The sequence below is a fragment of the Pelodiscus sinensis genome, chromosome 18 (genome assembly GCF_049634645.1).
Source record: "Pelodiscus sinensis isolate JC-2024 chromosome 18, ASM4963464v1, whole genome shotgun sequence".
NCBI lineage: Eukaryota > Metazoa > Chordata > Testudines > Trionychidae > Pelodiscus > Pelodiscus sinensis.
In genome coordinates, this window is record NC_134728.1 from 29,739,153 (window position 1) to 29,765,522 (window position 26,370).

General features: G+C 49.4%; 2 protein-coding genes across 4 annotated transcripts in view; both read right to left on the reverse strand.

Annotated features, from left to right (window-relative positions):
- SGK2 (serum/glucocorticoid regulated kinase 2) overlaps positions 1-5,746 on the reverse strand; it is a 44,219-nt gene extending 38,473 nt beyond the window's left edge. Inside the window, exon 1 of one of the 3 annotated variants that reach the window (XM_075901370.1) lies at positions 5,637-5,746. Coding sequence is in view for 1 of the 3 variants with exons in the window: in XM_075901368.1 (XP_075757483.1) it covers positions 5,637-5,720 (84 nt within the window). In the remaining 2 variants the exon portion in view is untranslated. The remainder of the gene's footprint in view (positions 1-5,636) is intronic. The other 2 variants (XM_075901368.1, XM_075901373.1) reach the window with 2 other exon arrangements.
- Positions 5,747-10,263: 4,517 nt separating this feature from the next.
- L3MBTL1 (L3MBTL histone methyl-lysine binding protein 1) overlaps positions 10,264-26,370 on the reverse strand; it is a 73,406-nt gene continuing 57,299 nt past the window's right edge. The window contains exons 19-22 of the mRNA XM_075901377.1: positions 21,440-21,486; positions 17,728-17,885; positions 16,710-16,772; positions 10,264-14,994 (exon numbers count right to left, since the gene is read on the reverse strand). Of these exons, the coding sequence (XP_075757492.1) occupies positions 14,860-14,994; positions 16,710-16,772; positions 17,728-17,885; positions 21,440-21,486 (403 nt within the window). The 3' untranslated portion in view covers positions 10,264-14,859. The remainder of the gene's footprint in view (positions 14,995-16,709; positions 16,773-17,727; positions 17,886-21,439; positions 21,487-26,370) is intronic.

Sequence of the window (26,370 nt, forward strand, 5' to 3'; positions counted from 1 at the left end):
GCCTTGTGAACGGCAGATGGCAATGCTTACCTCATCACTGCAGGACATCAGGAGCCAACAGCTGTTCATACTTTTATTAGAGTCAACTGCGTCACATTACAGGCTTGTGCTGACATAGCTACAGCAAGATGGCTGTATCGGTGCAGTCTCCGTAGTGTACATATTCCCCTATAGGCCATCCTCACTATGAGTCCAGGATACATTCCAAAAAACTTGGACTTACAGCGAATCAGCTTAAAGCAGGGAATTTTTTCCCCTCAGCTGACTTCCATTTGTGCAAATTGGGGTTTGTTTTTTTTGCACAACTTAAGAGTGGGAAATGGGAGGACTTATAAAGCATCAGTTCCTATAAGCAACAATGACTTTAGTGTGGAACGGATGTATACCGGGGCAACTTAAAGCGGGGACGCCCTGTATTCAGAGAAACAAGCATGTATATACACACACACATTCATTTCCAAATATTTTGCATGCTCCCTTAAAGACTGTTTTATGGAGAACCACATTCAGTAGTCATCCACTAATATAATACTAGTAGCTGTCATTATTATAAATGTATCACAAAGCAGGGGTGGGCAATAATTTTTGCTGGGGGGGCTACTCCAAGATTTTGGAAAGTGGTCGAGGGCTGCACTCTTCCATGATATTAATGGAGGAGATGGGGGGGGGGGAGGTCTGCAATGGAGATTGGGTGCAGAAGGGAGCTTGGGGTACAGGCTTGGGGTGCAGAAGGGAGACTGGAGTCTGGGAGGGAATTGGGATGAAGCAGGTAGTTGTGACCTATGGCAGGGGCCTGGAGTGCCGGGGTTTGGGAAGTGACCTAGGGTAGATCTGAGGCAGGAGATTGGGGTGCCCGATCTGAGAGGGAGTGTGGGTGTAAGAGGGGACAGAGGGTTTGGGTGTGCTGAGTTGGGGCAGGAAAGGGCTGGGTGCCAGAAGCAGAATGTGGCCAAGAGACTTACCTGTCAGTTGTCAAACTAGCCTGCCTGCCTGCAGAGCTTAACAAGTTTCCCAGCCTGCCTGCTTGCCTGGCCATGTGCTTCATGAGTAACTGAGCCCAGGAGAGGGGGCATGATTCATCTTAGCTGCCTGTTATTCTAACAAGCAGCTCCCGTTGGCTGGTTTCTGCCAGAAAACGGCCAATAGGAATGTGCTAGGGGTGGGGCGGCTCCTAAAACTCCCCCCCCCCCCAGTTTTAAAACAGGAACAGAGCCCTGCAGGTGCATTTCTGCCCAGCGCATGGGGCTGTGGGGCAAGCAAGGGAGCCTGTCTGGGGCTCTCCGCTGCCTCTGTGGGCCGGATTTGGCCCGCATTTTGCCCAGGCCTATTCTGGGCCTTCTTCACTCTGTAGAAAAATATAAAATATATGTTCAGGTGTATTGCACCCCTCCCCCCCATCCTGCAGCTTATTGAGGGGATCTGCCATTTTACTGGCCACATCCCTTCCTCCGGCTGCGCCTTGTTAAATACCCTACTTCAAAGCATCACTGCACAAGGCCAACATCCCAGAGTAAGGTAAAGGGCCTGGGCAGCAGTGCTGCGTTCCAGCCACTCAGCACCCACCATAAGGGCCAGATTTTCCAAGAGGGCTCTGCACCCAGAGGCTCGACAGCAGTGATCACCAAGCAGTCGATCGGGATCTACGGTAGATCTTGGAGCCTTTGATAGGTGATCCTGACTGGTTTGGCCGGGAGGTTATCAAGTGCCCCTCTCGGCACTGCCGTGCTACTTCTGCCCTTTGCCTTGGAGCTGCCTCCCACCCCCCGGGAGCCTCCAGCTTGCTGTGCAAGATATGGAAAGAAGAAGAGGAGGGGATGCTGATATCTGGGTGCCCTTCTCTCCCTCCCCCCGTACCCTATCTCCACAGAGCAGAGGGGGGACAGGGATGAAGAGAGTTTTCTGGCTGCTTTTGGGAGTGGTGCAGGGCCAGGGTGAGGATGAGCCTTAGCACCACTGCATCACCATCCAGAAGCCATTTGCAGGCTCCAGTTGGGCACCGCTTACCACATTCCAAACCCTGGCTCAGGTCCTGAACCCCTCCTGCACCCCAAAGCCCTAGTGCTGAGTCTCCCTTGTACCCAAACTCCCTCCCAGAGCCTGAACCCCCTCCTGCACCTCAATTCCCTGCCCCAGGCTCAGCTCAGAGCCCTTTCCACACTCCAAATCCTTTCACCCCAGATCAGAGCCTGCATCGCCCTCCCCTACACCCAAGCCCTCTGCCCACTGCCTGATAAAAGTGAACGAGAATGGGGGAGGGAGGGTGGATGGAGTGAGCAGGAGCAACATCTTGGAGAAGGGGCAAGAAGAAGGTGGGGCAAGGGTGTTTGCATTTGAGGTAGATGGTGGATTGCACTTAAATTCTAAAAGTGACCTTGTGTTTAAAAAGGTTGGAGACCCCTGTGCTACAGTGATACTTATGGGCAAATATCCAGGAGCAATCTCCGTGCTAAAAACCAGCCAGGCCCACCCCCTTCTCTCTGTGCTAATTCCCCCATGGTCCTTCTCACCTGCAGCTGAATCAGGGGATCTGCCATTTTATTGGCCACATCCCTTCCTCAGGCTGAGACAGAGCCATCTGTCTGTTGGAGGGGAGCCTGTTAGTCTGACTGCCAGCTCAAACGCACAGGCTACATCTACACTGCAGCTGTGTCTACACTGGCACCTTTTTCTGGAAATGCTTAAAACAGAACAGTTTTCCGTTATAAGTATTTCCGGAAAAAGAGCGTCTACATTGGCAGGATGCTTTTCCGGAAAAAGGGCTTTTGCGGAAAAGCGTCCGTGGCCAATGTAGACGCGCTTTTCCGGAAAAAAGCCCCGATCGTCATTTTCGCGATCGGGGCTTTTTTCCTGAAAAGACTACTGTGCTGTCTACACTGGCCCTTTTCCGGAACAGTTTTCCGGAAAAAGGACTTTTGCCCGAGTGGGAGCAGCATTGTGTTTCCGGAAAAGCAGCTGATTTCTTACAGTAAATCGTCACTGCTTTTCTGGAAATTCAGGGGGCCAGTGTAGACAGCTCGCAGCTTATTCTGGAAAAGCGGCTGCTTTTCCGGAATAAGTGGCCCGGTGTAGACACAGCCTGCTAGTTTTGCCGGCAGTAAGTATACAAATGAGGCACAGATTAGCATATTGCCATGCCTCATTTGCATAATTTATGCAATCCATTTTTGTACAAAGGGTTTTTGTGGAAAAAAAAGTAGTGTGGACATTTTTGTTTTGACAAAGAAAATGTCCACACTACTTTTTTTTCTGCAAAAGCCCTTTGTGCAAAAATGGCTTGCATAAATTATGCAAATGAAGCAGCACCTCATTTGCATATTCACTGCCTGCAAAACTGTCAGTGTAGACCTAGCCAAAAGGTATGGTGACAGGCATGTGAAAAGTTAACTAGTGGGGGCTGGAGCAGCTCCCTGCCCATCACAGACAAGCCCCCCTTCAATTAGTTAACCAGTTAAACATGATATTTAACCTGTTAACCAATTAAACAGGATTTTACATCCCTAATGGGAGAAGATTTTTAACTCCCTTCCCCCCCCACACACACAAAGATCCATTGTTCTGGGAAGAAGTGAGTGATAGGTTCCGTCAACAGGAGGATGCAGAACTAGATGGACCACAGGGCTGCTGCAGATGGGCATTGCCAACATTTCTATGTCTATAGGCATTAGCTTTTGGCTGGCCAGTCTAGATTGGACTAAGCAATGTTAAAGCTGTTGTCAAAAGCCATTATCCCAAGGACAGAATAAGCCTCACTCAGTCCTGACTGCTTGATGCCCTGCTGCTAGTTGTTGAAATAAAGTGGAATGTTTGTGTCTTGCTACAGGCCCCTGCCCTGCTTGACATGAGCCACCCTTGCGCTCCAGTGAGCTAGTGCACAGGGCCGGTGCTGTGGCTGAAGCTGTGCTGTTAAGAGGGAGGTTACATATTTAATGAATTATTGCTGAGCTCCACTCACCCTTCACATACCAGCAGGACAACCAATTGAAAGCCAGTTCCAGAGGGGCTGAGAGGGAGCTGGCTTTGATGCCTATAGTAAAACACAGCTGAAAATCCTAGTGCAGACTCAGCCCTGGCTGTCATGGCTGAAGAGCTTGTTTCCTCAGCCCTGGTGGGTTTGGATTGACAGCTTCGTATCCAGGCATCTCTGCCCTTTCTGTTTTTCAACTAAGAAATTACACATAATAGCAAATGCCTACGGCTGTTGTTATCTTATTGAAAATGGATCCTGGAAAAAAATCATCTCTGAGGGTACATCTCTCTCCGTCGACAGAGGCATGTAGATTTGTGTATTCAAAAAGGGGAAATGAAGCCACAATTAAAATAATCGTGGCTTCATTTAAATTTACATGGCTGCCGCACTGAGCCGACAAACAGCTGATCAGCTGTTTGTCCACTCAGCGTGCTAGTCTGGATGCTCCCCTGCCGACATCAAAGCCCTTTGTCGGTAGCCCTGGTAAACCTCATCCCACGAGGAATAACGGGGCTGCCGACAAAGGGCTTTGATGTCGGCAGGGGAGCATCCAGACTAGCGCGCTGAGTGGACAAACAGCTGATCAGCTGTTTGTCAGCTCAGTGCTGCAGCCATGTAAATTTAAATGAAGCGGCGATTATTTAAATCGCCGCTTCATTTCCCTTTGCCTGTCTGTCTAATCTACATGCCTCCGTCGACGGAGCCATGTAGTCTAGACACAGCCTGAGAGGCTGACAAAACAACAAAACAGGTGATGGGGGACCTGAAGGAAAGCTCCATTCTGAGCACCTGGTGGTTCTTCCCTTCTGAGATAGAGAACGTGCCATACCACTCCCCAGAGCAGTGTTTCCTAATTTTATTTGGCCATGGAACCCTTCTAAATGAAAAAAAATGTTGTGGAACCCTTAATAACAGTCTTATATATGGAGCTGAAAAGGTAGACCACAAATAAGTAAGGATAATGATAAACAAATGCTAAATAAGGTCATGAGATCAACATTTAGTTTAATTGCACATATTTAAAATCAAAAATCACATTTAATGTGTCCAAAAAAATAAAGCTAAAAAACGACTATGCAGTAGATAGTTGTTATTATTTTTTAAATCATAAAACGTTATTGTCATGGAATTTTCTTGTGGAACCCTTATTGTCGCTTCGGAACCCCGTGGTTCCACCGAACACCATTTGGGAAACACGGCCCCAGAGCAAGAGGAACTTTCCCTCCCAATGCAGCTTTCCCCACCTCTGTTCAGTGATGCTGAGGGTTTGATCATTTTGAAGAGAGGAACAAGCAAGCTTCTGAAATCAGTCTCTCCCGCCTGCTGCTGCCACCACTGTAGCAACAAGTCTGTGCCCAGGACCCAGCCCTCTACCAAAAGTCAGTTTTTCTCTGGCCTTAGAGCCTGAAACCCAGAGGGGCTAGAACTAGCAGGTCCTGGTATTGCCACATCCCTTGGCTTGAAATGGTTCCCATCATATGCAGAGTTCACCTTTTGGTTCAATGGGTCTCAGCATCCCCACAATACAAATAGTTCCAGCACCTTTGCTGACACCCCTGTCCAATAGAGTCAAGGGTCAAGACCCAGGCTTCCCTCAAACCAGCTCCTTTGCACACCCTAGAACAAGGGACCCTCAGAGAATAAACAAGTAGATAAACCAACATGTTACCTGCCAAGAGGAGAAAGTCAACCAGGCAGGATTCTCTGTCTGCGCAGCACTGGAGAAAGCCAAGTGTGCCAGCACCAGTTGCATAAGGGTGTTATTCCCCCCTCCCCTCTCTCTCTCTCTCACCGGTTTTGTTTGGGTGAATTAGTCTGAAGGTCAAAGGAACAGTCTCAAAGAGTGGCTTATGTCAGAAAGTAAATTATTACCCTGCCATTGCTCTGAGGGACCACAGAGGTCCTGGAGAGCCCCTGGAGGGTTGGGGGGTGGGTGAGGACAAACCTCCTGCTGAAGGATTAGAGGGCAGCTCACTACAGAAGCCGGAAAGTGGAAAAGGTCTGAACAAAGTGCTCTGTTTTCCAAAGACAGGTCACATGCTGGGCACTAGTGGAGGTAATCAGGCATGTGTCACCTGCTAAACCTGGCAGCAAGAGAGGCAGGGAAATGTTAGAAGTCCCGAATCCAGACACAATCCATCTACTAACTGGTAGTTCATGTAAGTGGGATGAAACCAGTGGAAGGGCTCCATAAAATGCTGGATTCTCTTCTTCTCATGGCTCCCTAACAGCCTTGTGATTTATAGCCCCTACAAGCCTCCTGCAGCCCTGTATGGAATCTTTGCAGGCATAGGAAGAGTCAGGAGGAAGTGAGGGTTTGGTGTTGCTGTGGCGATAAAGAGACTCTTGAATAGGCAGGTGCATGAGAGGCCTTTTCCCATGAGAACAGTGCCAGTACCTGGCTGTATGGTACCATTGCAGCTGGGCAGGGAATGGCTCTTTCATCTCGAGAATATTTTGCAGAGGTCAAAAGCCCCACACTCTGAACTGGGACAAAAATGGACCTGTTATATGGAGCTATACATAGAGCTGGAAGAGACCTTGAGGGATCATTGAGTCCAGTCCCCTGCCCTCATGGCAGGAGCCAGTCCTGACAGATTTGTCTTGGATCCATAAGTGGCCCCCTCAAGGACTGAGCTCACAGCCCTGGGTTTAGCAGGCCAATTTTTAAACCATGGAGCTATCCCTCCCCCCATTGCAACAAGTTTTGCAAACTGAAAAATCAAGAAAAAAATTATTTTTAGTTTGCTCATTTCCAAAACATTTCATTTCGATTTTGACCTTTTTCCTTTTTTTGAACCCCCCCTAACATTTAAAACAAAATGTTATTTCAACTTAAAAAAAGCTCCAAACTGTTGCCCCTTGGGACATGTCAAAACAGAACCTTTCAACAATTTTGAAACTTTTTTCTCAAAAGTTGATTCAAGTTGGAAGGCAACTCATGAAAACCAACTGTTTTACAGATTAGGTTTTGACTGATCTGCATTTTTCAGCAAAAAACAACGGTTCATCAAAAAATTCCTGACAAACTCTCGTTACCTCTGCTGCAAGGGCACAGTGCTTTGTGGGGGCAGCATACAGCAGGGACACAATGAATTGAGGGTGGGCCATCCCTAAGGGGACACAGGGCCTGGGGGCAACCCCCACAATGTCCCAGGAGCGAGGCCCAGGAGAGCTCCCTCATCACAAGCCCCACCCAACTCTGCTCCACTCTGCCCCCTCTCCACCCTTTGTCCGAGCCTGAACCCTGCTCCACCCATACCCTGCCCCTGCTTCCCCAAGCAACATGGCCTAGGGCATTAAGGAGCCTTGCACAGGGTGGCACAGGGTGCCACCCCCTCCCCTGCACTCACTGCGGCAATGGGAAGCAGAGTGCTAGGAGCTGGGGTGCACTGCTGCGGAGGAGTGCAGCCAGCTGGGAGAGCATGGTGGGGCGGGGTGGGGCCGGCTGCTGGGCCTCTCTGGATTCCGTTGCCATGGAGAGTGAACGTGAGGGCAACCCTTGCTGCCTCCTTGCACCAAGCCTCGTAATTTCCCAGGTCGCTCTAGGCCATAGGATGCTTGAGGTGGCAAACCCTCTGCTCCCAGCAACCTCAGCGCTGGGGATGGTTGGACTTTGCAGCTAGTCCTAACTCCCTAAGGAGCTAAATCAAGTAAAATCAGTCAAACTTGGCCGTTTCCCCTGCAGCCACACACTACTGAGGAACGGGAAAGCCCCTCTGGCAAGAAATGGTGCTCTGGAGTTTAGCCGTCACAGAGTGAATCAGTGGTTGCCTTGGCCCTTAGGCTGCTGTTTAACCTTGCACTGATATTTTTCTCTGCGCCTCTTGAACATGACAGGGAAGGCTGGAGTGGGAAGGAGATCTTATCTCAGACAGCTCAGCAGTTCTTTAAAGGCTGCTCATGCCCTGCTAGGGGTGTGGAGGGGCTGGTAGGTGTGAGAGTGGAATTTTCCACAGCGGTATGTCCCAGCCTGCCCCTCCCTTCCTTCACAGCACCTGAGGCACCGCAAGACTCTAGCCTGAAGAGGAAAGAGCACTTATCTTCTGTATAATATACAGCATTGAAACTTTACTAAGTCACTGTTCAGTTGTAAACTTTTGAAAGACCCACAGCATTTTATTCAATTACGAACATGCAGAGTTCTGAGCAATCTTCACTCCTGAGGTGTCATAACTCTGACACTCTACTGTATTCCTGGCCTAATTTTAATTTGTATCTGGGGCTGTGCATTGTCCTGTCTTGCACAGCATCCTGTGTGGCAAGAGGCAGAGTGGGTCAGTGGGTAGAATAGTAAGCTGAGAGTCAGGAGACCTGGCTTCTGTTTCTAGCTGTTTTATGGCTTTGGGCAAATCACTTTACTTCATTGTGCCTCTGTTTCCTTTTCTGTAAAATGGGGATAAAGACACTTACCTTCCTTTGTAGAGCTCTTATCATAGAATCATAGAATAATAGGACTGGAAGGGACCTCAAGAGGTCATCGAGTCCAGCCCCCCGCCCTCAAGGCAGCACCAAGCTCCGTCTACACCATCCCTGACAGATGTCTATCTAACCTGTTCTTAAATATCTCCAGAGAGGGAGATTCCACCACCTCCCTTGGCAATTTATTCCAATATTTGACCACCCTGACAGTTAGGAATTTTTTCCTAATGTCCAATCTAAACCTCCCCTGCTGCACTTTAAGCCCATTACTCCTTGTCCTGTCCTCAGAAACCAAGAGGAACAAATTTTCTCCTTCCTCCTTGTGACACCCTTTTAGATATTTGAAAACCGCTATCATGTCCCCCCTTAATCTTCTTTTTTCCAAACTAAACAAGCCCAGTTCATGAAGCCTGGCTTCATAGGTCATGTTCTCTAGACCTTTAATCATTCTTGTCGCTCTTCTTGAAGAGGTCTGGCTGACAAGGGACACAGGTGAGCTAAGAATGAATAAGCAGGCACCAGCATTGTATAATTCCATCGCTCACATTGATTTATTGTATTTTAAAACACTGACAAAACACATCACATCTTGGTTTGTTTGTTTGTTAATCCTCTGTATACTCAGGACACAAAGTTCCAGAATAGCTGCACTGGCGACGACGAGAGTATTTTCGTCATGAAAACACAAAAAAGGGCCAACGCCCCCAAAACCAGAAATGAAACAAGTGCAAAATGAATGAAAGTGCAAAAAAGCTTCATTGTCAGCAACACGTGCCTTCCAAACACAAGCCCCTTCCCCCCAACCAAATAACTGCAACCCCCCTCCCCAAAATAATGGGGTGGGGGGGAACTGGACAGAGCTGGGCTGCAGCCTTTACTAGTGTCCTTTTCTTGGCACTGAGGGACAAACTGTCAGACCAATCCAAGAAATGACAACAGCAGAGAGAAGAGCAGTCAGCCAAATAACGGCTTCCAAAGGTTCCCTCCTCCTCTCCTTTGATTTCCACCATTGCACTCAAGTCCAAAGGTTCTCCTAGCAGGACAAGGCTGTCCTAGCAACCTCACCTCCTAGACAATTTGGGTTTCTGTTCTTTTAAAAAAGTGCTTGAAGTTGGTGCAGAAATAGCTTGGATCTCATAGCTCTGGAAAGAAGCAACCAATTAGAGTGCAGCAAGAGAGGAAGCACCCCATTCCTCCCTCCCCCCCCCCCCCCACCATGAGTTCCTAACTAGTCTTCCCCTTCCCCACAAAGTGTCTGGCTTTCCCCATTACCAGTGGGGGTGGGGGGGAGGGAAGGGGATAAATCCAACCAGCCCTGACTTAGGCTGTGTCCACACTCAGGGGTTCTTTCGAAAAAAGTAGCCTTTTTTCGAAAGAACTTCCCCTGCATCCAGACTCAAGCCGCGTTCTTTCGAAATTATTTCGAAAGAACGCGGCTTTTCTTTCGATGGCGGTAAACCTCGTTTCACGAGGAAGAACGCCTTCCTTCGAAAGTTCTTCTTTCGAAGGAAGGCGTTCTTCAATGTAAAGAGGCTGTCTTCGAAAGAGAGCATCCAGACTCGCTGGGTGCTCTCTTTCGAAAAAGCGGATTTCCGCTATCGAAAGATCCGCCTGCAGTCTAGACGCGCTCTTTCGAAAGAGCCTCTTTCGAAAGATGCTTTCGAAAGAGGCTCTTTCGAAAGAAGCCTGCAGTCTAGACACACCCTTAGACTGTGAGTGATAGGCTCCCTGCTAAGTCCAGGCTGGCCAGAGGGAAGAGTGATGGGCTGTTGAGTTGGCAGGCTGTCATTAAAGAACTGGGCACCAGTCCTTCTGCCATAGGATGCTGGAAAAGGGGTCTGCTGGTCCCTTCTCCATCACCTGCACATGGGTGGGAAGAGAATAAATGGAGGAAATGGGATGGGGAGGAAATAGGGGGAAAGATTGCATGTCCCAAAAATCCTACAATCAGCCCCGCTGGCTTGGAATGTTTGTCAGGACACTGGGCTTTCTGGACCAGACCAGACCGCTCTTCCCCCAGGCACTTCAGAAGCACGAGTTGCTCCCAGGGACGGTTTGTGTCTGGGGAAAGTCAGACAAACCCTGGAAGTCGGGGGCCTGCCTCTTCTCGCACTCCATGGGCCTGGCTGCTGGAATGAGAACGAACATGGAGGGCAGCCCCATTGCCTGGCTGAGCTCACATTGTGCTGTCTTCCCACAGCAGCAGGATGTCACAATCACAGTCAGCCTCGCCATCGTCAGCACCCAATGGCAACCATCACGGGGCGGGAGGGGGTGGACTGTGAGACAGGAATTTGCTGCCATCATAGGGGCAAAGGACTGGCTGATTGTCCTGCCTGGCCCCACTGATAATTCTGTGCTGCACCACCAGCTCCCAGTCCCTCTACTGCCCCCCCAAAGGGCAGGCATAGCCAGGGGCAAGGTTTGAAACTAAGTCGTCTGTTTGAGACATTGCTCTGGCTTCCCCCAAAACGAGTGCCGAGAAGACTCCTGGGCCAAGCTCAACCAGATGAAACACTGCAGAGCGTGCCACTAGTGAGAAATCCGGCCTGCTAGGAGGTTAAGGATTAAAACCCTCACCAGGGGCGTTAGCTTTTCCTGTGCATGGATCTCAGTGCTCCCTGAGCTGGTGGGACGTCTAACTAGTAAAAAACAGGGAGCAGATCTTGGCATTTATGAATTGCAGAGACTATTTTGTTAATTCTGAGGTCAGAACAGAGGAAAAGCTTCTCTTTCTTAGACTTTCCCTGAGGGTCAGGGAGAACAGCAGGTCACGGAGAGAGCTGGGCAGGCAATGCTTTTCTCATCCCGTTTTAAAAGATTTCCAGAAAAATTTCCCATTCTGCACTAGGACAAGCTCGAGAGCCATCAGACACTTCTTTTTAAAAAGAGAGCCCCACCCCCACTACACCATAGTCGCATGGTGAGAATACAGGTGGGCTTTGGGAGACCCAGGCTCAGCTCTCTGTATCATAGCTATGAGGGCTCTGGGGATACTGGGACTTGTCTCTGATTTTGACCAGAAATTCCATCCTGAATCTGAGGAACCTTCCCACCAAAGCTGTAACCAGAATTGATACATTCGAAGTAAAAGTTTCAATTTCGATGAATCAATGATTTTTGACCAAAACAACCCAGCCCAGCTATCATTAGGCAGATAATTGTCAACCAATTCCAGTCAGGGAAAGACTGTTCTACTCCTCCGCCCAAATGCTGCCATATGGCCAGTTGCTAATATCACAAGAGTCATGTCCCTTCAATGAAAAGAACATGTCACAAAAACAGTTGAGAAGTGGAGGAAGTAGCATCCATTGATTTTCTCTCTCTCCCTCTACTTATACACACACACACATACTCACACTCTCACACAGCTTTGGGTTTTTTAAAAAGAAAAAAGAACATTACAAGCTGTAACAGTACATAGCCCTTGGCCATCTACAAAATCTGCATTTCTCTCACCCAGACCAATTCAGAAGCTTCATACTTCAAAGGTCAGGAAACAGTCCACGCAAGAGGGGAATGGACTCCGGGCTGGGGCAGTAGCTAAGCGAGTGTGACGAGAAGGCTCATTACCACAAACACACGCACACAGACACCAACACTCTGTCTCACTTCACATTTACAGTGAGGATCATCTTCCTGGGGAGCGCCAACCTGAGATAATCCCCTGAAAGACCTTGACGGGGCTGTACCTAGACTCCCCTAGAGGTGGGCATTTCAGTCCGGTCTGGTCTGTGTCCAAGGTTACACTGCAGGGACGTGAGAATGCAGTTCAGGTAAAATCTCCTAGACCTGTGGTGTCCAACCAGTTCTGAAGCAGTAGCCACTATAGCCACATTCAACCGGTCACATAGCCACATTGTTCAAGCCAACTAGCCACATTCAATCAGCCAAATAGCCACATGTGGCTAGCAGCTAGCGTGCTGGACACCACGGTTCTAGATGCTGTCTGTAAGGGCTGGGTGGGCTCAGTTGGATGGGCACCGATGGGGAGCCCCCAGATGGCTAATCAAAACGTTAGTTTCACAGGAGGCCAGAAATCCAGCTGAAAGTTGGAAGGTGTCAAGTAGCCATAAAACAGCTCATCCAGTGTCCCATTGGCCATTGAGATTCCAGGGAGACAATCCTAGGCTGGCTGCTACAGCCCCTGTTCCTTTCAAAATAGGCCCACTTATTGGAACAGCCTCCCCAAGAACCAGTTACTCGATCTGTCGTCATAACTTCAAATGCAGAGTACGACTCAGGTGTCCGACTCTCCACTCCAGTGCGGAGCCCACAGTGTGCCTGTGGCATCCAGCTATCACGGCTGCTTTGCCTGCCCGTAAGTGAAAGAGGAACATAGTCACTTAGTAGGTGGAGACGGAGCTGATAAGAACAGAATATTTCTTCCTTTCTTCCTCTGTTGTGGATAGTTCCTGTAAATACATGGACTGAGCCTTTTGTGGGGATATCAAGAGCTGACCAGGAGACTGACTTTCGTTTTGGATCAGTTTGGAGATATTTCAAGGGATGTTGACATGGAGCGTCCCAAAGCTGAAACCACATTTATATCCCAAGACCGCTTTTCTTCTTCCTCCCATCCAAATCAACAGCGGCCCAGGAGAAGAGCTCCTCTTTGGACACAGAGGCCAATCTGGCACCACTTGCTGAGGATCAGAATGCATCTATGGAAGGATTGGTTCCAGAGCCCACAACTCCTCACCCCCCAGTTTGCTTCTCCCCGCAGACGAACACAGGTCAGGATTTGAACGGAGAGAAGACAATGAAAGGGAAAGAAAGACAGCTTGCAAAACAAGCCCAAACGTGTACAAAACCCCCATACATTGCGTAACATCTTTTATGAATAGCAAGCAGCAATCATTGGAATGGCAGATCAAATGTGACCCCAAAGAGTCAATAATAAAAAGAGTCAAAATGCTGCATTTCCATGGGAAGCCTAGCATGAATTTGACCCATATGTACATGAAAGTGGACATCATATGCCATGTTGCTATGAGACATGTTGCTGGTGCATATGGTAGGAGCGGTCATCAGTTGACCGGGGGTGGGGATGGGGACAAAGGAAACGGTTGATTCATGTTTCTAACCTGACAGAGCGTGGACTGGGGACTGTGGTTCCTCTACCCAGACTACACCTCTTCTGACTGGCCCTTCTGGAAGCTTTTACATGGTTGGCAGTTAGCTGCATGCCAGTACAAACCCTGCACTACCCTTTTCTCAGCCAATCCCAAGAGGCTGTTTTGTTAATAACTGGCAAGTGATTGTCTTTTGGAAAAGCAGTTTGCATGTCTTGTCCCAGGGGAATGGGTGTCAAGTAACTACGGACAACAGCGTGGCCTTCCTTGAATTGCTTAGTTTGATGCGGAAGGGCTGCTGAGATCTGAAGATAAAACCTCACCAGAGTCAAAAAGGAAGAGAGTCCTTCCGACTCTGCAAAGAATATCTGTGCAGCAGAGCAACCACCCACCCAGCCGAGGGAGCACAACTGACCTGACTATCCTTATTCCCAGAGAAGTGCTGACACGGCTGGTACATTTATACTTAGACTGTAAGCTCTTTGGGGCAGGGACTGGTGTGTTCTGTGTTTGTACTGCACCTAGTACAGTGGGGACTTGGTCTATGACTTGTGCTCCTGGCTGCTACTGCAACACAAATAATAAACAGTAATAAAACACTGACCCACAGCAGCAAAGAGATCTGCAGCATAAAGAGCATGATGGGCTTGTTCCCCATGAGAAACAAAAGGAAATAGAAGAAAATTCAGGTTGCTTCATGGTGAAGGTGACACAAGGCTGGGGCAAAGCCAAGTTACTGCCTAGCTTCAAAGGGAACGTTACAAAAACTGGAGAGAAACCAAGTGGAATGTTATCAAAAGCTACTTGAGAATGTCCCTTTAAACACCAACCCCAGCGCAGCAAACATGCTGGGAAAACCCTTTTCAACCACCAAGAAAAGGAAAATAGAAGTGGGTGGGGGTCAGGTGCATGAGAGAGAAGGGGTGCATGGAGGCAGTTTAAATCTTATGAGAACACCAAAAATTCAATCTTGGTTTCTTGAGTAGCACCGTCCCTCAGCCCTCCACACCCTAGTACCTCCTTCATTCAGAATCTCTCTCTCACACACTCAGACACACACACACACCCTCCTATGGAACATGGTCAGTCAGAAGCATATGAAGGGCAGGGGGCTATCCTGTCTCACATCCACAATACTTTAAACGCATCAGAGGCAGAGTGCAGGTCTGTGGTACCCCAACTGCAGCTCGCCCACCAGGCCGGGAGAGAAGTATAACAGGACAGGGAGAGAGAAAGACGAGAGACGAATTTGGTTCAAGGACAGAGAAGGCGACTCAGAGAAGGTGCGAGCAGGATTTTCCAGCTGCTGCAGTAGGACGGTCTCTGCTCCCGTGAGTCAGACAGACAGCTTTGGCAGCTGCCGAGCCGAGGGCATTCCCAGGCTGAGGGGCACGGTCACTTTAAGGTGTCATCGGCGTTTTTGAACATGAGGATGGCGTTGTAGATCTTGAGCGCCGGGCCCAGTTTGACACTCATGATCTTGACAATGTCGGCTTGCGTCAGCAGAAGGAATGCCTCCCCATCAATCATCTGCAGGAGAGAGGGGGCTGGGTTTGACATGCACATCATGCTGCAGGAAATCTGGGCTTCAGCGCTGCCCATCCCCAACCTGTCCTCCTGGGCCAAACAAGGAGCAGACGTGCACGCATGGCCAGCAAGGTAGCTCTTAGGATGGACTAACTACGGCATGGGCTCCCAAACTGGGGCAGCATGCCCCCCTGGGGGAGCGTGAAGAAATTCCAGGGGGGGCACGAGGCAACCCAGCCACACACACCGAGTTTTGCTGCTATTTTTTTGGGAGGGGGGGCATGAGCGTTTCTCAAAAATCAAAAAGGGGGCGTGATGCCAAAAAGTTTGGGAACCACTGAACTAGGGACATGCAAATCTGCTTCCTGCTCAGTGCAAATCTTCTCCCCAGCCTCACCCCGTGAGCATGCTGCCAAGTGGCAATGGAAAATGGCATCAAGGCAAGTGAAAAGGCAGGCCATTCACTGGGCAGACAGAGTTGCTTCCAGCAACCGAAGTGCCTTGAGGCAGCCAGTCCGGGTAGCTCTGCGCAAGTAACTGAGTAGCTCTCCGCCCACAAGTCCAGGTTATATGTGCTTTGTGTAGGGGTCAAAAAGCTTTGCAACCTCTAGAGCTGCAAACACAGCCTGGGATCTGGGGGTATGTCTACACTACCCTGCTAGTTCGAACTAGAGGGGGGTAATGTAGTCATACGGAATTGCAAATGAAGCCCGGGATTTGAATTTCCCGGGCTTCATTTGCATGAAGCTGGCCAGCGCCATTTTTAAATGCCGGCTAATTCGGACTGCGTGCCGCGCGGCTACACGCGGCACGAACTAGCTAGTTTGGATTAGGCTTCCTCGTTCCACGAGGCGTACAGCTAGTTCGGATAGGAAGCCTAATCCAAACTAGGTAGTTCGTGCCACGTGTAGCCGCGCGGCACACAGTCCAAACTAGCCGGCATTTAAAAATGGCGCCAGCCGGCTTCATGCAAATGAAGCCCAGGAAATTCAAATCCTGGGCTTCATTTGCAACTCCGTATGACTACATTACCCCCCTAGTTCAAACTAGGGGGGTAGTGTAGACATACCCTGGGACTCCAGCGGGGCATGTAATCCCCAGCAATCGAGATCCAAAAGGAACTGAGCCAGCCACCTTTTGGCAGGAGGATGCAGAACTGGCTGCCAGCATTCCCTCTAATTTTTCCACCTGCAGAATAAATGTTGTTATGTGCACCACGGCACATGTGGATGTGCACCAGCACCACAAACACATGCTGCCGGCCACGTGCGCTCTGCTAATCATCTGGGTGGCATGTGAATCTCTCATGGGCGGCCGCCCAGCACTCAGCATACAGGAAACTGCTGGCTCTGCTGCTCCCCCGCTGAGCCCTCGGAACTCCCCCACCCCCAGTCCCTGGTCTCAGGGACCACACTTGTCCCATCCAGGGGGTGTGACCGTATCTATCTACTTACTGTACCTGAGCGGATCCACGTGGTGCCTCATGTGCCTGACACACAGACAGACAGACAGACAGACGTCTGAGGGAACTACATGGGTGTGGCTAACTGGCCACTGGGGCTATGCTCTCATGGCCTGTTACTTTGGCAGCAGAAGGGCAGAGTTCCAGAGGCCGGTGGTAGGAGGCCACGTAGGCAGCCCATTCTCCCATCCCCTTCTGACTGCAAATGGGCTTCCTTTGCTCCCCTCGCGCACACGCAGGGCCCCAGTCTCCCTACCTCATCCTTGAAGAGTTTGGCTTGGTCCTCACAACCCGTCAGCGTCTGAACAAAGCTAAAGACCTTTGGAAGAGACATGAAGGGAAACAGAACCAGGGAATTAGCCTGCCTGAAATCTCACCTCTTGAGCACCCCTTTCAGGTACGCCTCTTGGCATCTCCAGAGCAGGGAGTCTCCAGATATCTGCATGCCTTGCTCCGGCCAAGAGCTGCTCCTTTCTCTATAAGCCGGGCGTCAAACGGGAGGCAAAGAGCCTTTTATTCTAACACCCCTAGTGCAGCTACTTGCTGTCCACAATAAGGTGACACCTCAGCAAAGGATGGGCACTGGAGCAGGTGGGGCGGAGACCTTAGATCATGAGAGCAGAGTGCAGGGCAAGGCCACGTGGCTGGAGCGCCCAAGAGTGCCTAGGGAGCGGGCACAGCAGTGTTTGGCAGCAGCAGCAGGAGGCGTTAATAAGGAGCTTGGCTAGAACCGTGGGTCAGCGAGGGTTGGGTTTGACTCTCTCGCTTGGCTTTAGGGTTGTTTTGTCTTTAACTTGCTACTTACCAAAATACATGAAAAAAAGCCCAAATGGATTTATTGGAAAGGTTTGTAATAAAATAAGTAAGTAAACAGCTGGCTGCTGGCCATGTCCTGGCACAGACTCAAGAGACTGGTTCCAGTCCAATTGCTAATCAAGTGAGAACGTATTGGAATCACTGACAGGCTCTTTGAGGGGTACGTTCTCCTGCCATACCAATTAGACCAGTGGCTGGATGAGTGGGGGGCTCTAGCACGGAGACGGCGTCTGTGAAATGAGTGCTGCACTGAGAGTGGAGAGCTGGGAGGAATTGGAGAGGCTGTGGAACCTGTTTGGCTCCCACTGGCAACGTGCACTAATTCCCAGCTGGAGGGAAAGGACACCCTCGCCGGGGAGCCATGCGCACAGGGGAGTTTGCACATGTGACTTTGGGAATTTGACCCTCTATTTCTACATTTTTCTCTGCTTTACCAGCCCTCTCTGAAACTCCCTCACCTCATCAATGGTCCACTTGGCCACAGTAGCAGCTGTGATGCCAGCCACCCCTGGCAGGAGTTTGCAGTGTTGCTCCCAGCAGAGGGACAGGGAGCGGTCAGGGTGAGCAGATAAGGCCGACATGAAGAGGGACTGGTGCATGTTGTCCGAGGAAATAGCTGGCAAAGAAATTCAAAATGTTACACAAAGTGGAAGGCCAAAGAAATCGAGTCATATCCTGCAGGTCCTGAATGGCTTGATGGGTCTGAGAAGACATGGGGGATGACACTGCAGGGGTTTCAGGTATCAGATAAGAAGAGTTGTGCTGTGCTAACTATTGCTAAGTAGACGACATTCTTCTCTGATACAGTGGAACTGTGTCCCAGAAAAATAACACAGTCACGATTTCTATCATGATGGTGTCTTTTTATAATAGAGACACAGTGGAGGGATGGAATATCTTTTATTGGAACTTTTGAGCTTACACAGAGCTCTTCTTCAGTTCTAGGAAAGGTTCCATAGACCTGAGGAAGAGCCCGGTGTGGCTCAGAAGCTTGTTTCTTTCACCAATAAAAGTTGGTCCAATAAAAGATATTAGCTCTCTAGAACCCTGAGACCAGTATGGCTACGGTAACACTGCAAATCTCTTTATCATGACATGATTGAGGTTACGCTGTTTCAGAGGGAAAAATGTCTGTTTAGCAATAGTTAATGTAAACTTATTTAACTTGATCATATCCCTCTATTACAGTCAGAGCATAAAATTGATAAGAACATACACAGGACAGTATATAGACATGCACACCTCCTTACTTAGATAAACTGAAAATAATTTAAAGATCTGATCACCATTTCTGCTGTGTGTTTACCTTTTGCATTTAATTTAAAATAGATCTGTAGAGTTCTGTGTGAATACATCTGCAACTGTATTTGCAAAAATGAACCGTGGCTATCTGCAAGCCCATCTGTGGCTGCAGATACCTGTAGATATAAAGCAGATATCCATAGATTTGCAGAGCTCCATAGATATTGGCTGTGATGCTAGACTGGTCAGTTTCACTTTCTCTTTATAATTGGTGTCACTTGCTGTTTCTCATGCCCTAGCCCCTTGCTGTTACCTTGTACATTCCGGTGCTATGGGGCTATCATTTTTGTTTGTTACTTATGAAAACACTCCTGTTCAATGTTCCACTCACCAACTTTCATTTCAAACCAACACTCAATTTCAGGCTGAACTCTGTCCCTTCATTTTTTTTACCAAGATTGGTCTCTTCTCTCACTAAGCTAGTTAGTTCCTCACCTCTAATATCATTAACTCACAGACATTTACCTTCCTTCCCCCCCACCCCCCGCATCCCCCTTCTGTTCTGAAATGTGATTTGTCCTTTTCATGTGTGTTCATTTTTTTAAATTGTATGCTTTGGTATATATGGTTGTGACTATTTTCTTCCACTATTTGATCTGAGGAAGTGGGTCTGGCCCACGAAAGCTCATCATCTAATAAACCATCTTGTTAGACTTTAAAGTGCTACATAGTCCTGTATTTTGTTTCAGCTACACCAGACTAACACGGCTACATTTCTATCACTAAGCTAGTTAGGACTTTCCTGAGCTCCTTGTAAGTGACCTCATTTGTTTCCCTCATTCAGAATTTTCAAGGCAGGCTCCAGCCATTGTCAGATCAGCTCTTGCTATAAAAGCTGCTATTGCCGCCTAGCGGCCATTCAGCAGCTCACACCATTGATGATGCTAAAGAACAAAGGGGCGGGATGGAATTAGCTTTCAGGATGCTGCATGAAAGACTAAAACCATTCCAGTCCATGTACTGCCATATGCTGCAGTAGCAGCAAACCCTCTGGTGGTGAGAGGGGGGATTGCAGGGCAGACAGAGCACGAGAAGGGCTGAACTGGGGATAAGTCCAAGATGCCCGTGAGCATTCATGCCTGCTGCAGCGTGGGGCACTGTGGGTTACAACCACCATGCAGCAGCAGAGGGGAATCTGTTTTTGGTGAGACCTGGGACAGAGACTGCATGTCGTGGAGCTCTGCTCTGCAGGGGCTCCCCCTAGTCTCAGGGCTTTGAGAGCAGAGCAGAAAGAGGAGCAGGGCTGCTGGTGGCAACTCCATGGGTGTTCTGTGCTCAGGAGCCGAGTGGACTGGGAGAGGCAGCTCCTCTCCCCTGCAGGGGAGCCTGGCACCAAGTCTTAGCTCGCACGGCTTCCCCAGAGAGCACACACTGCTCACAGGAAAGTCTCCTAGGGCAGCACCCAGCAAGGGTATTGATACTTGATTCACTTAGACCCATAACCATTAATAAGACTCTGCCTTTTCTCCAGTGGCCTCCACTTCTGGGGAGGGAGGCTCAGTAGGAAGCCCAATGGCACCGTTTAAGGCTGCGAGTCTGTCATGGAAGTCTCAGATTTGAGACTTTATGCAATCACCATGATTTCCGCAGCTGCCGTGGCCCCAGGGCTGCCCAAGCAGTGTTCTTGGGGGTGGCTAGACACAGTCAGCTCCCTCCCCCCGCCCCGACCAAAGGTGCTGCAGGAGCAGGTGAGATTTAGTCAGGGTAGTGTTATAAAAGTCCTGGACAGGTGATGGCCGCCCCCAGGAACACTGCTGTCTTAGCAGTAACAATGTGGATCTCCCCATTCAAGCTGGGCGTTGTGTGGAAGATGAAAAACAGGCTGGGGACAGGTGTGTATAGCCAGACCCAAGCATTAAACAACTAAGTGGACAAGTCAAAGAGTGAGAGTAACGACGTAGGCTTGTACTTCAGGGCTGCAAGAGTCACTGGGGCAGGCAGGCAGTCGTGCATCTTTGGAGGGGAGTTCACAGCCCCATTTGCGTACATCTCGTGTTTCAGTAAAGCTAGGCTCAGCCTGAGGCCTGGACACTGCAAAGCCCTTGAGCACACACATCACTTCAAACGTGTGCTCACATCCCGCCGGTGTCAGCTCTCGCAATGCACGGGACAGACACTGTACCCTTCGTTTCTGGGTCGGATAAGAGGTCACAGGGGTCTTCTCTGTCCCGAAGGCCTGCGCATCTCCAAAGCACGTGCTTATGAGGGCTGCTGAGTCAGGGCCTTCAGGAACACCACTGTGAGCCTCTACACCAAATCAAGTCAAATTACAGGAGCCAGATCCTCCATTGATGGAAATCAGGGCGGCTCCACTGACGTCGTGGGCCACTATGTCCATTTCTACCACCTGAGGACGTGGCCCCACAGCTTTATCTTCAGTTTAGTCTCTGTTGTCAATCACAAGGGCAGTTTAGCCAAGGCCAACCAGCCACCCTGATGGGCTTAGCACAGGGTGTCTCCCAGTCTCTCCTGCTTGGAGTGAACATTCCGCCAGGCAAGCCCTGAAGAGCCAGGCTTTCTGCATCCACAGAACAGGGATAGCAGGAGCAGCACCACTGGCCATGTCTCCCCACCCCTCTGCCTTGCTCAGCCCTGCCACACAGGCACAGCATGAGGATGGCTCATTCTGTGGCCTCTCAGCTGGGACAGCCAACTGGAACCAGCCAGCCAGGAAACAGACCGAGACTCACCCACTCCTCACACAGAGGCCACCACAGAGGTTTCAGCATGGGGGCTTGCTGCTCACCAGGACCAGCTCTGACCTGATGATAGTGGGGACAAAATCTTTCTATCCCCTTCCCCAGACCTTGAGCTACGCTGACCCTCTTCCCTGCATGACAAGTCCATGGCATGGGGAAAGGTGCTTACTTTGGAAGTCTTCCTGCTGGATCTTCCGATACTTTGGAGGCCGCCCCCTAAAGAGACAAGAGAGGATATGTTGCAAGCTGTCCACTTTCCCCTTTCGGTTTTACTGTGTCCATTACCCGCCCCTCCTTTCGGCACAGCAAGGGCTGCACTGTAAAGGGACTGACAGAGGTAAAAATCCCCTAGCAAGGACTGAACCAAAGACTTAAGGCTACGCCTGCCCTTGCAATTCAACTGTTATATGTGCCTGACTGTGCCGTAACCCCTTCCACAGAGTCCATATCTGAAGTCCTGAAGCAGATTCCCGAAGGACAGGAATAGTACTGAGTATGGGGAGTCTGGGTACATAGAGGACAGTGCTGTGGCATGGCCCCACGCCTGTTCTACAGCCCAGTGTGGACAGGGCCAAGGGGTACATATCAGGCCCACCACTCCCATTCCCACCATACCTTCACTGTCTCATCCTTACCCTAATCTCAGGGTTGCCAGGAGCCTGTGCTGAGCTCTTAAGATCCGTTCTCCCAAAACCACATTAATTAGTGCCAGCCAGCCTAGACTATGCTCCAAGAACTGCTGTATGGTCTGCAGAGCACAGGTGGGTGCTGGTCAGTGTGTGGGCAGAGTACACAGCCCCGTGACTTTCCCTGGGTCAGCGGGAACATACCGGGAGATGTCACAGAGGCTGCATTCCCTGCACTGTCCCAGGGCCAGAGCACAAGAAGCCCCTCAAGAGCCTGCTGTGAAGGGTGAAGGACTCCAGCAATCCCTCGGGGAGGGGCCTTGCACATGCCTCTGCTATGATGAGCTGGACCAGGTGCTCTCCAGGGCCATGAGCAGGGAACCCTCCTCAGCCCTGCTTGTCTCATCATACAATGGGAAGCTGATGAGGGGAAGGGACCACAAGGGCAGTCCCAGAGGAAGCACCAAGAGACCTGGAACAGGAGCATGTGACTGTCTCTCTCGCTTCCTGAGCAGGGAGAGAACTGGAATCTGAGGCTAGTGAGTTACAATAAATCCCCGTGCTCCCTGGAAATATCCCCTCTTGCTCCAGAAACACGTCGGAAGCCAGCCCCCCTCATTTCCTGCTGCTGCACCCCAACACGGTCCAGCTGCAAATCAATTATTGTACTGAAATGCCATGAACCAGTGTAAAGCATATAGTGGGGGCTATAAGAGATTGTTAACAAGCAGTTACTGAGCCCATGTCTGTGCATGTCTCAGCCAGCACTCTGAACAGTGATAGTCCCTGGGCTGCATGAACAGATGGGAAAGGAAGGGAGGGAGCAGAGCAGCTTTATGATATGTAATGGTTGCTCAAAGACCTCAAGCCACCCCCTTTCCTTCCCCTTGCAAACAGGAGCGGTGCAGAAGGCAGTGGTGGTGGATGGGTTGAACGGTGGCCCATGTAGGCCTGGGAAAGGAAAAGGAATCATGTAGCTATCCAAGGAAAGTCAAAGCGGTCCATTTCTCCCAGTGTTCATTGCAAACGTTTATTACCATTCTCAGTCCCTGCTGCTGGTCTCTCCCCATGCAGAGTCTCTTTGAAGGGGACGGGGAAGAATCATAGAATACTAGAAGGGACCTCGAGAGGTCAAGTCCAGTCCCCGGTCCTCATGGCAGGACCAAGCACCATCTAGAGCATCCCTGATAGCTGTTTGTCTAACCTGCTCTTCGCTATCTCCAGTGATGGAGATTCTACAACCTCCCTGGGCAATTTATTCCAGTGTTTAGTCACTCTGACAGTTAGGAAGTTTTTCCTAACGTCCAACCAAAACCTCCCTTGCTGCAGTTGAAGCCCATTGCTTCTTGTCCTGTCCTCAGAGGCCAGGGAGAACAATTTTCCCACCTCCTCCCTGTGACACTCTTTTAGATACTTGTAAACTGCTAACATGTCCCCATTCAGTCATCTCTTTTCCAAACTAAACTAGCCCAATTCCTTCAGTCTTGCCTCATAGCTCATGTTTTCTAGACCTTAAATCATTTTTGTTGTTCTTCTCTGGATCTTCTCCAATTTCTCCACATCTTTCTTGAAATGCGGTGCCCAGAACTGGATGCAATACTCCAACTGAGGCCTCACCGGCGCAGAGTAGATCTGAATGACTTATCGTGTCTTGCTCACAACACTCCTGTTAATGCATCCCAGAATCATGTTTTCTTTTTTTGCAACAGCATCACACTGACTCATATTTAGTTTGTGGTCCACTATGACCCCTTGATCCCTTTCTGCCATATTCCTTCCTAGACAGTTGCTTCCCATTCTGCATGTGTGAAAAGGATTGTTCCTTCCTAAGTTCTTTCCTTTGCATTTGTCCTTATTAAACTTCATTCTATTTACCTCAGACCATTTCTCCAGTTTGTCCAGATCGTTTTAAATTATGACTCTATCCTCCAAAGCACTTGCAACCCCTCCCAGCTTGATACCATCTGAAAACTTAATAAGTATACTTTCTATGCCATCATCTAAATTGTTGATAAAGATATTGAACAGAACGGTCCCAAAACAGACCCCTGAGGAACCCCACTTGTTCTGCCCTTCCAGCATGACTGTGAACCATTAATAACTACTCTCTGAGAACAGTTATCCAAACAGTTATGGATCCACCTTGTAGTAGCCCCATCTAGGTTGCATTTCCCTAGTTTATTGATAAGAAGGTCATGCAAGACCATATCAAATGCCTTGCTAAAATCTAGGTATACTGCGTCCACCGCTTGTCCCTTATCCACAGGGCATGACAGCCCATCAAAGAAAGCTATCAGACTGGTTTGATGTGATTTGTTCTTTACAAATCCATGCTGGCTGTTCCCTATCACTTGATTTTCTTCCAGATATTTGCAGATGAATTCCTTAATTACCTGCTCCATTATGTTCCCTGGAACAGAAGTTAACCTGACTGGTCTGTAGTGTCCTGGGTTGTTCTTATTTCCCTTTTTACAGATGGGCACTAGATTTGCCCTTTTCCAGTCTTCTTGACTCTCTCCCGACCTCCATGATTTATCAAAGATGATAGCTAAAGGCTCAGATACCTCCTCTATCAGCTCCTTGAGTATTCTAGGATGCATTTCATTAGGATTTGAAGACTTCTAACTTTTCTAAGTAATTTTTAACTTGTTCTTTTTTTATTTCAACTTCTAACCCTACCCCATTTCCACCAGCATTCACTAGATTAGGCATCCCGTCACCATCAAACTTCTTGTGAAGAGTGAAACAAAGAAGCATGGGTGGGCGAAGCATCTGCTCTGGTGATTCCACAAACAGCATTGTGCCCCATCGCAGTGGAGAAGTGACCAATAGTTTAGGGAAGAAAATGCACTGGGGACTATTTGACTGGTATTTCAGTGGTATTTGCTGGACATTAGAGCCAGGCTTGCTGGCAAGGCATAAAGATGTTGTCTGTGGTTCTGTGCTCCTCTTGCACGGGAACTCAATCTGCTCACTGAAAATTCAGTCAGTAAATTGCCTCTTAAATCACTTTCCAGTCCTGTTAAGCATAATTTAGAAAAGTTCTGGTGTAACAAATTCAAGGTGATTCTTCAGATTTAGTGGTGGAGTAAACATGCCTGGTCCACCTTTGTAGCTCACCAGATCCATCTGCTCAGCAATACGTATCCATTCAGCTTTAATGGAAGCGTCTCCCGGTCACAGGTGGCCAGTGCCCTCCACAGGACTAGAAAGTCACTTCTCTCTTGCCAGTCCAGTGTTTTGAATGCTGCAGAGTTCTCCAGAAGAGGTCAGAATAGCACTGCAGGTATCTTACCATTTACACCCTCAGCTCCTTCCTGCTGGGCTGCAAACGCTGTTGGATAGGGGGTGGCCGTGACAGGAGCATTCCTGGGATCCTGACAAGTGATAGTATATGGGGGATTCTGGAGGTTCCTTCAAAGGAGAAATGAAATGGGAGGCTGGCCTTGTCCTCAGCATGCCAGGAGATTCCACAGGGAACCTGTCCTGCTGGGAAGACAGGAGCAACTGAACAGAGACTGGGAGAGAAGGACCCTGGAGGACCTGCTCTTGGGCACTGACAGAAGGTACCAGGAGCAGCTGGAGTTCTTAGGGCAAGGGAGGAGCAGGGTCTCAGGCAAAGGGGGAGGTGGCACTGAAAGCAGTTCCTGGAGCAGGAGCAATGCCCGGGGAGAACAAGACCACAACAGGACCATGCAGCTGCTGGTACTGGTGGGGGAAAGCTTCTGGAGCCTGCACTCTTCCTCCTCCATCTGCCACCCAGGCTGCTGCTGAGGTGGTGAATCCCACCCACTCCTGCTGGAAAGGAGGGTGCTAGACACATGGCACAGACTCCTCCACTGCCACCCAAACTGCCTCGCAGGGTAATCCCTGAGCATGCAGGAGCCTGATCCAGTTCCTGTAGCCCAGCCTCTGTCCAGTTCCCCAACCCCACACAGAACATGTCCCTGTTTGTCTCCCCTCATGACTTTCTGCAGCTTTTCCCTCCTTGTCAGAGGAGTGGGAGGAGACAAGTCCACAGACACTGACATTTGCCCACTTTCCAGTGGTTTTGCCTATTAATGTGTTCCTGTCCCAAAACCGGATTAGCCCCGTGCTCTAGGAGCGTTTGTAAGCAAGAGCTACTGTTCACATCACTCACGGATGCACCTTACTTTCCCAGTATGATCAAACACAGGTCCCACATATTAGGGATGGGTTGCAGTTCTTCAAATATGTGGTGCCAAAGAAATACACTGAATGCTCTTCCTGCCTCTCCCTCTCTCTGTACCCACAGCCACACTTTTCCTAACGTAAAATAAACCAACCCACCCACCCACACCATAGTTCAGAGCAATGAATAACTGTTGCTGTCCAAAGCACCAGAATGAAACCCCTAAAGGTGTTGTAGTTAATGATTTAATAGACAATTAACAGTGAAGATACATGACACTGAACAGTGCTTTTAACCCCACTCCATCTCCACCCCCACCAA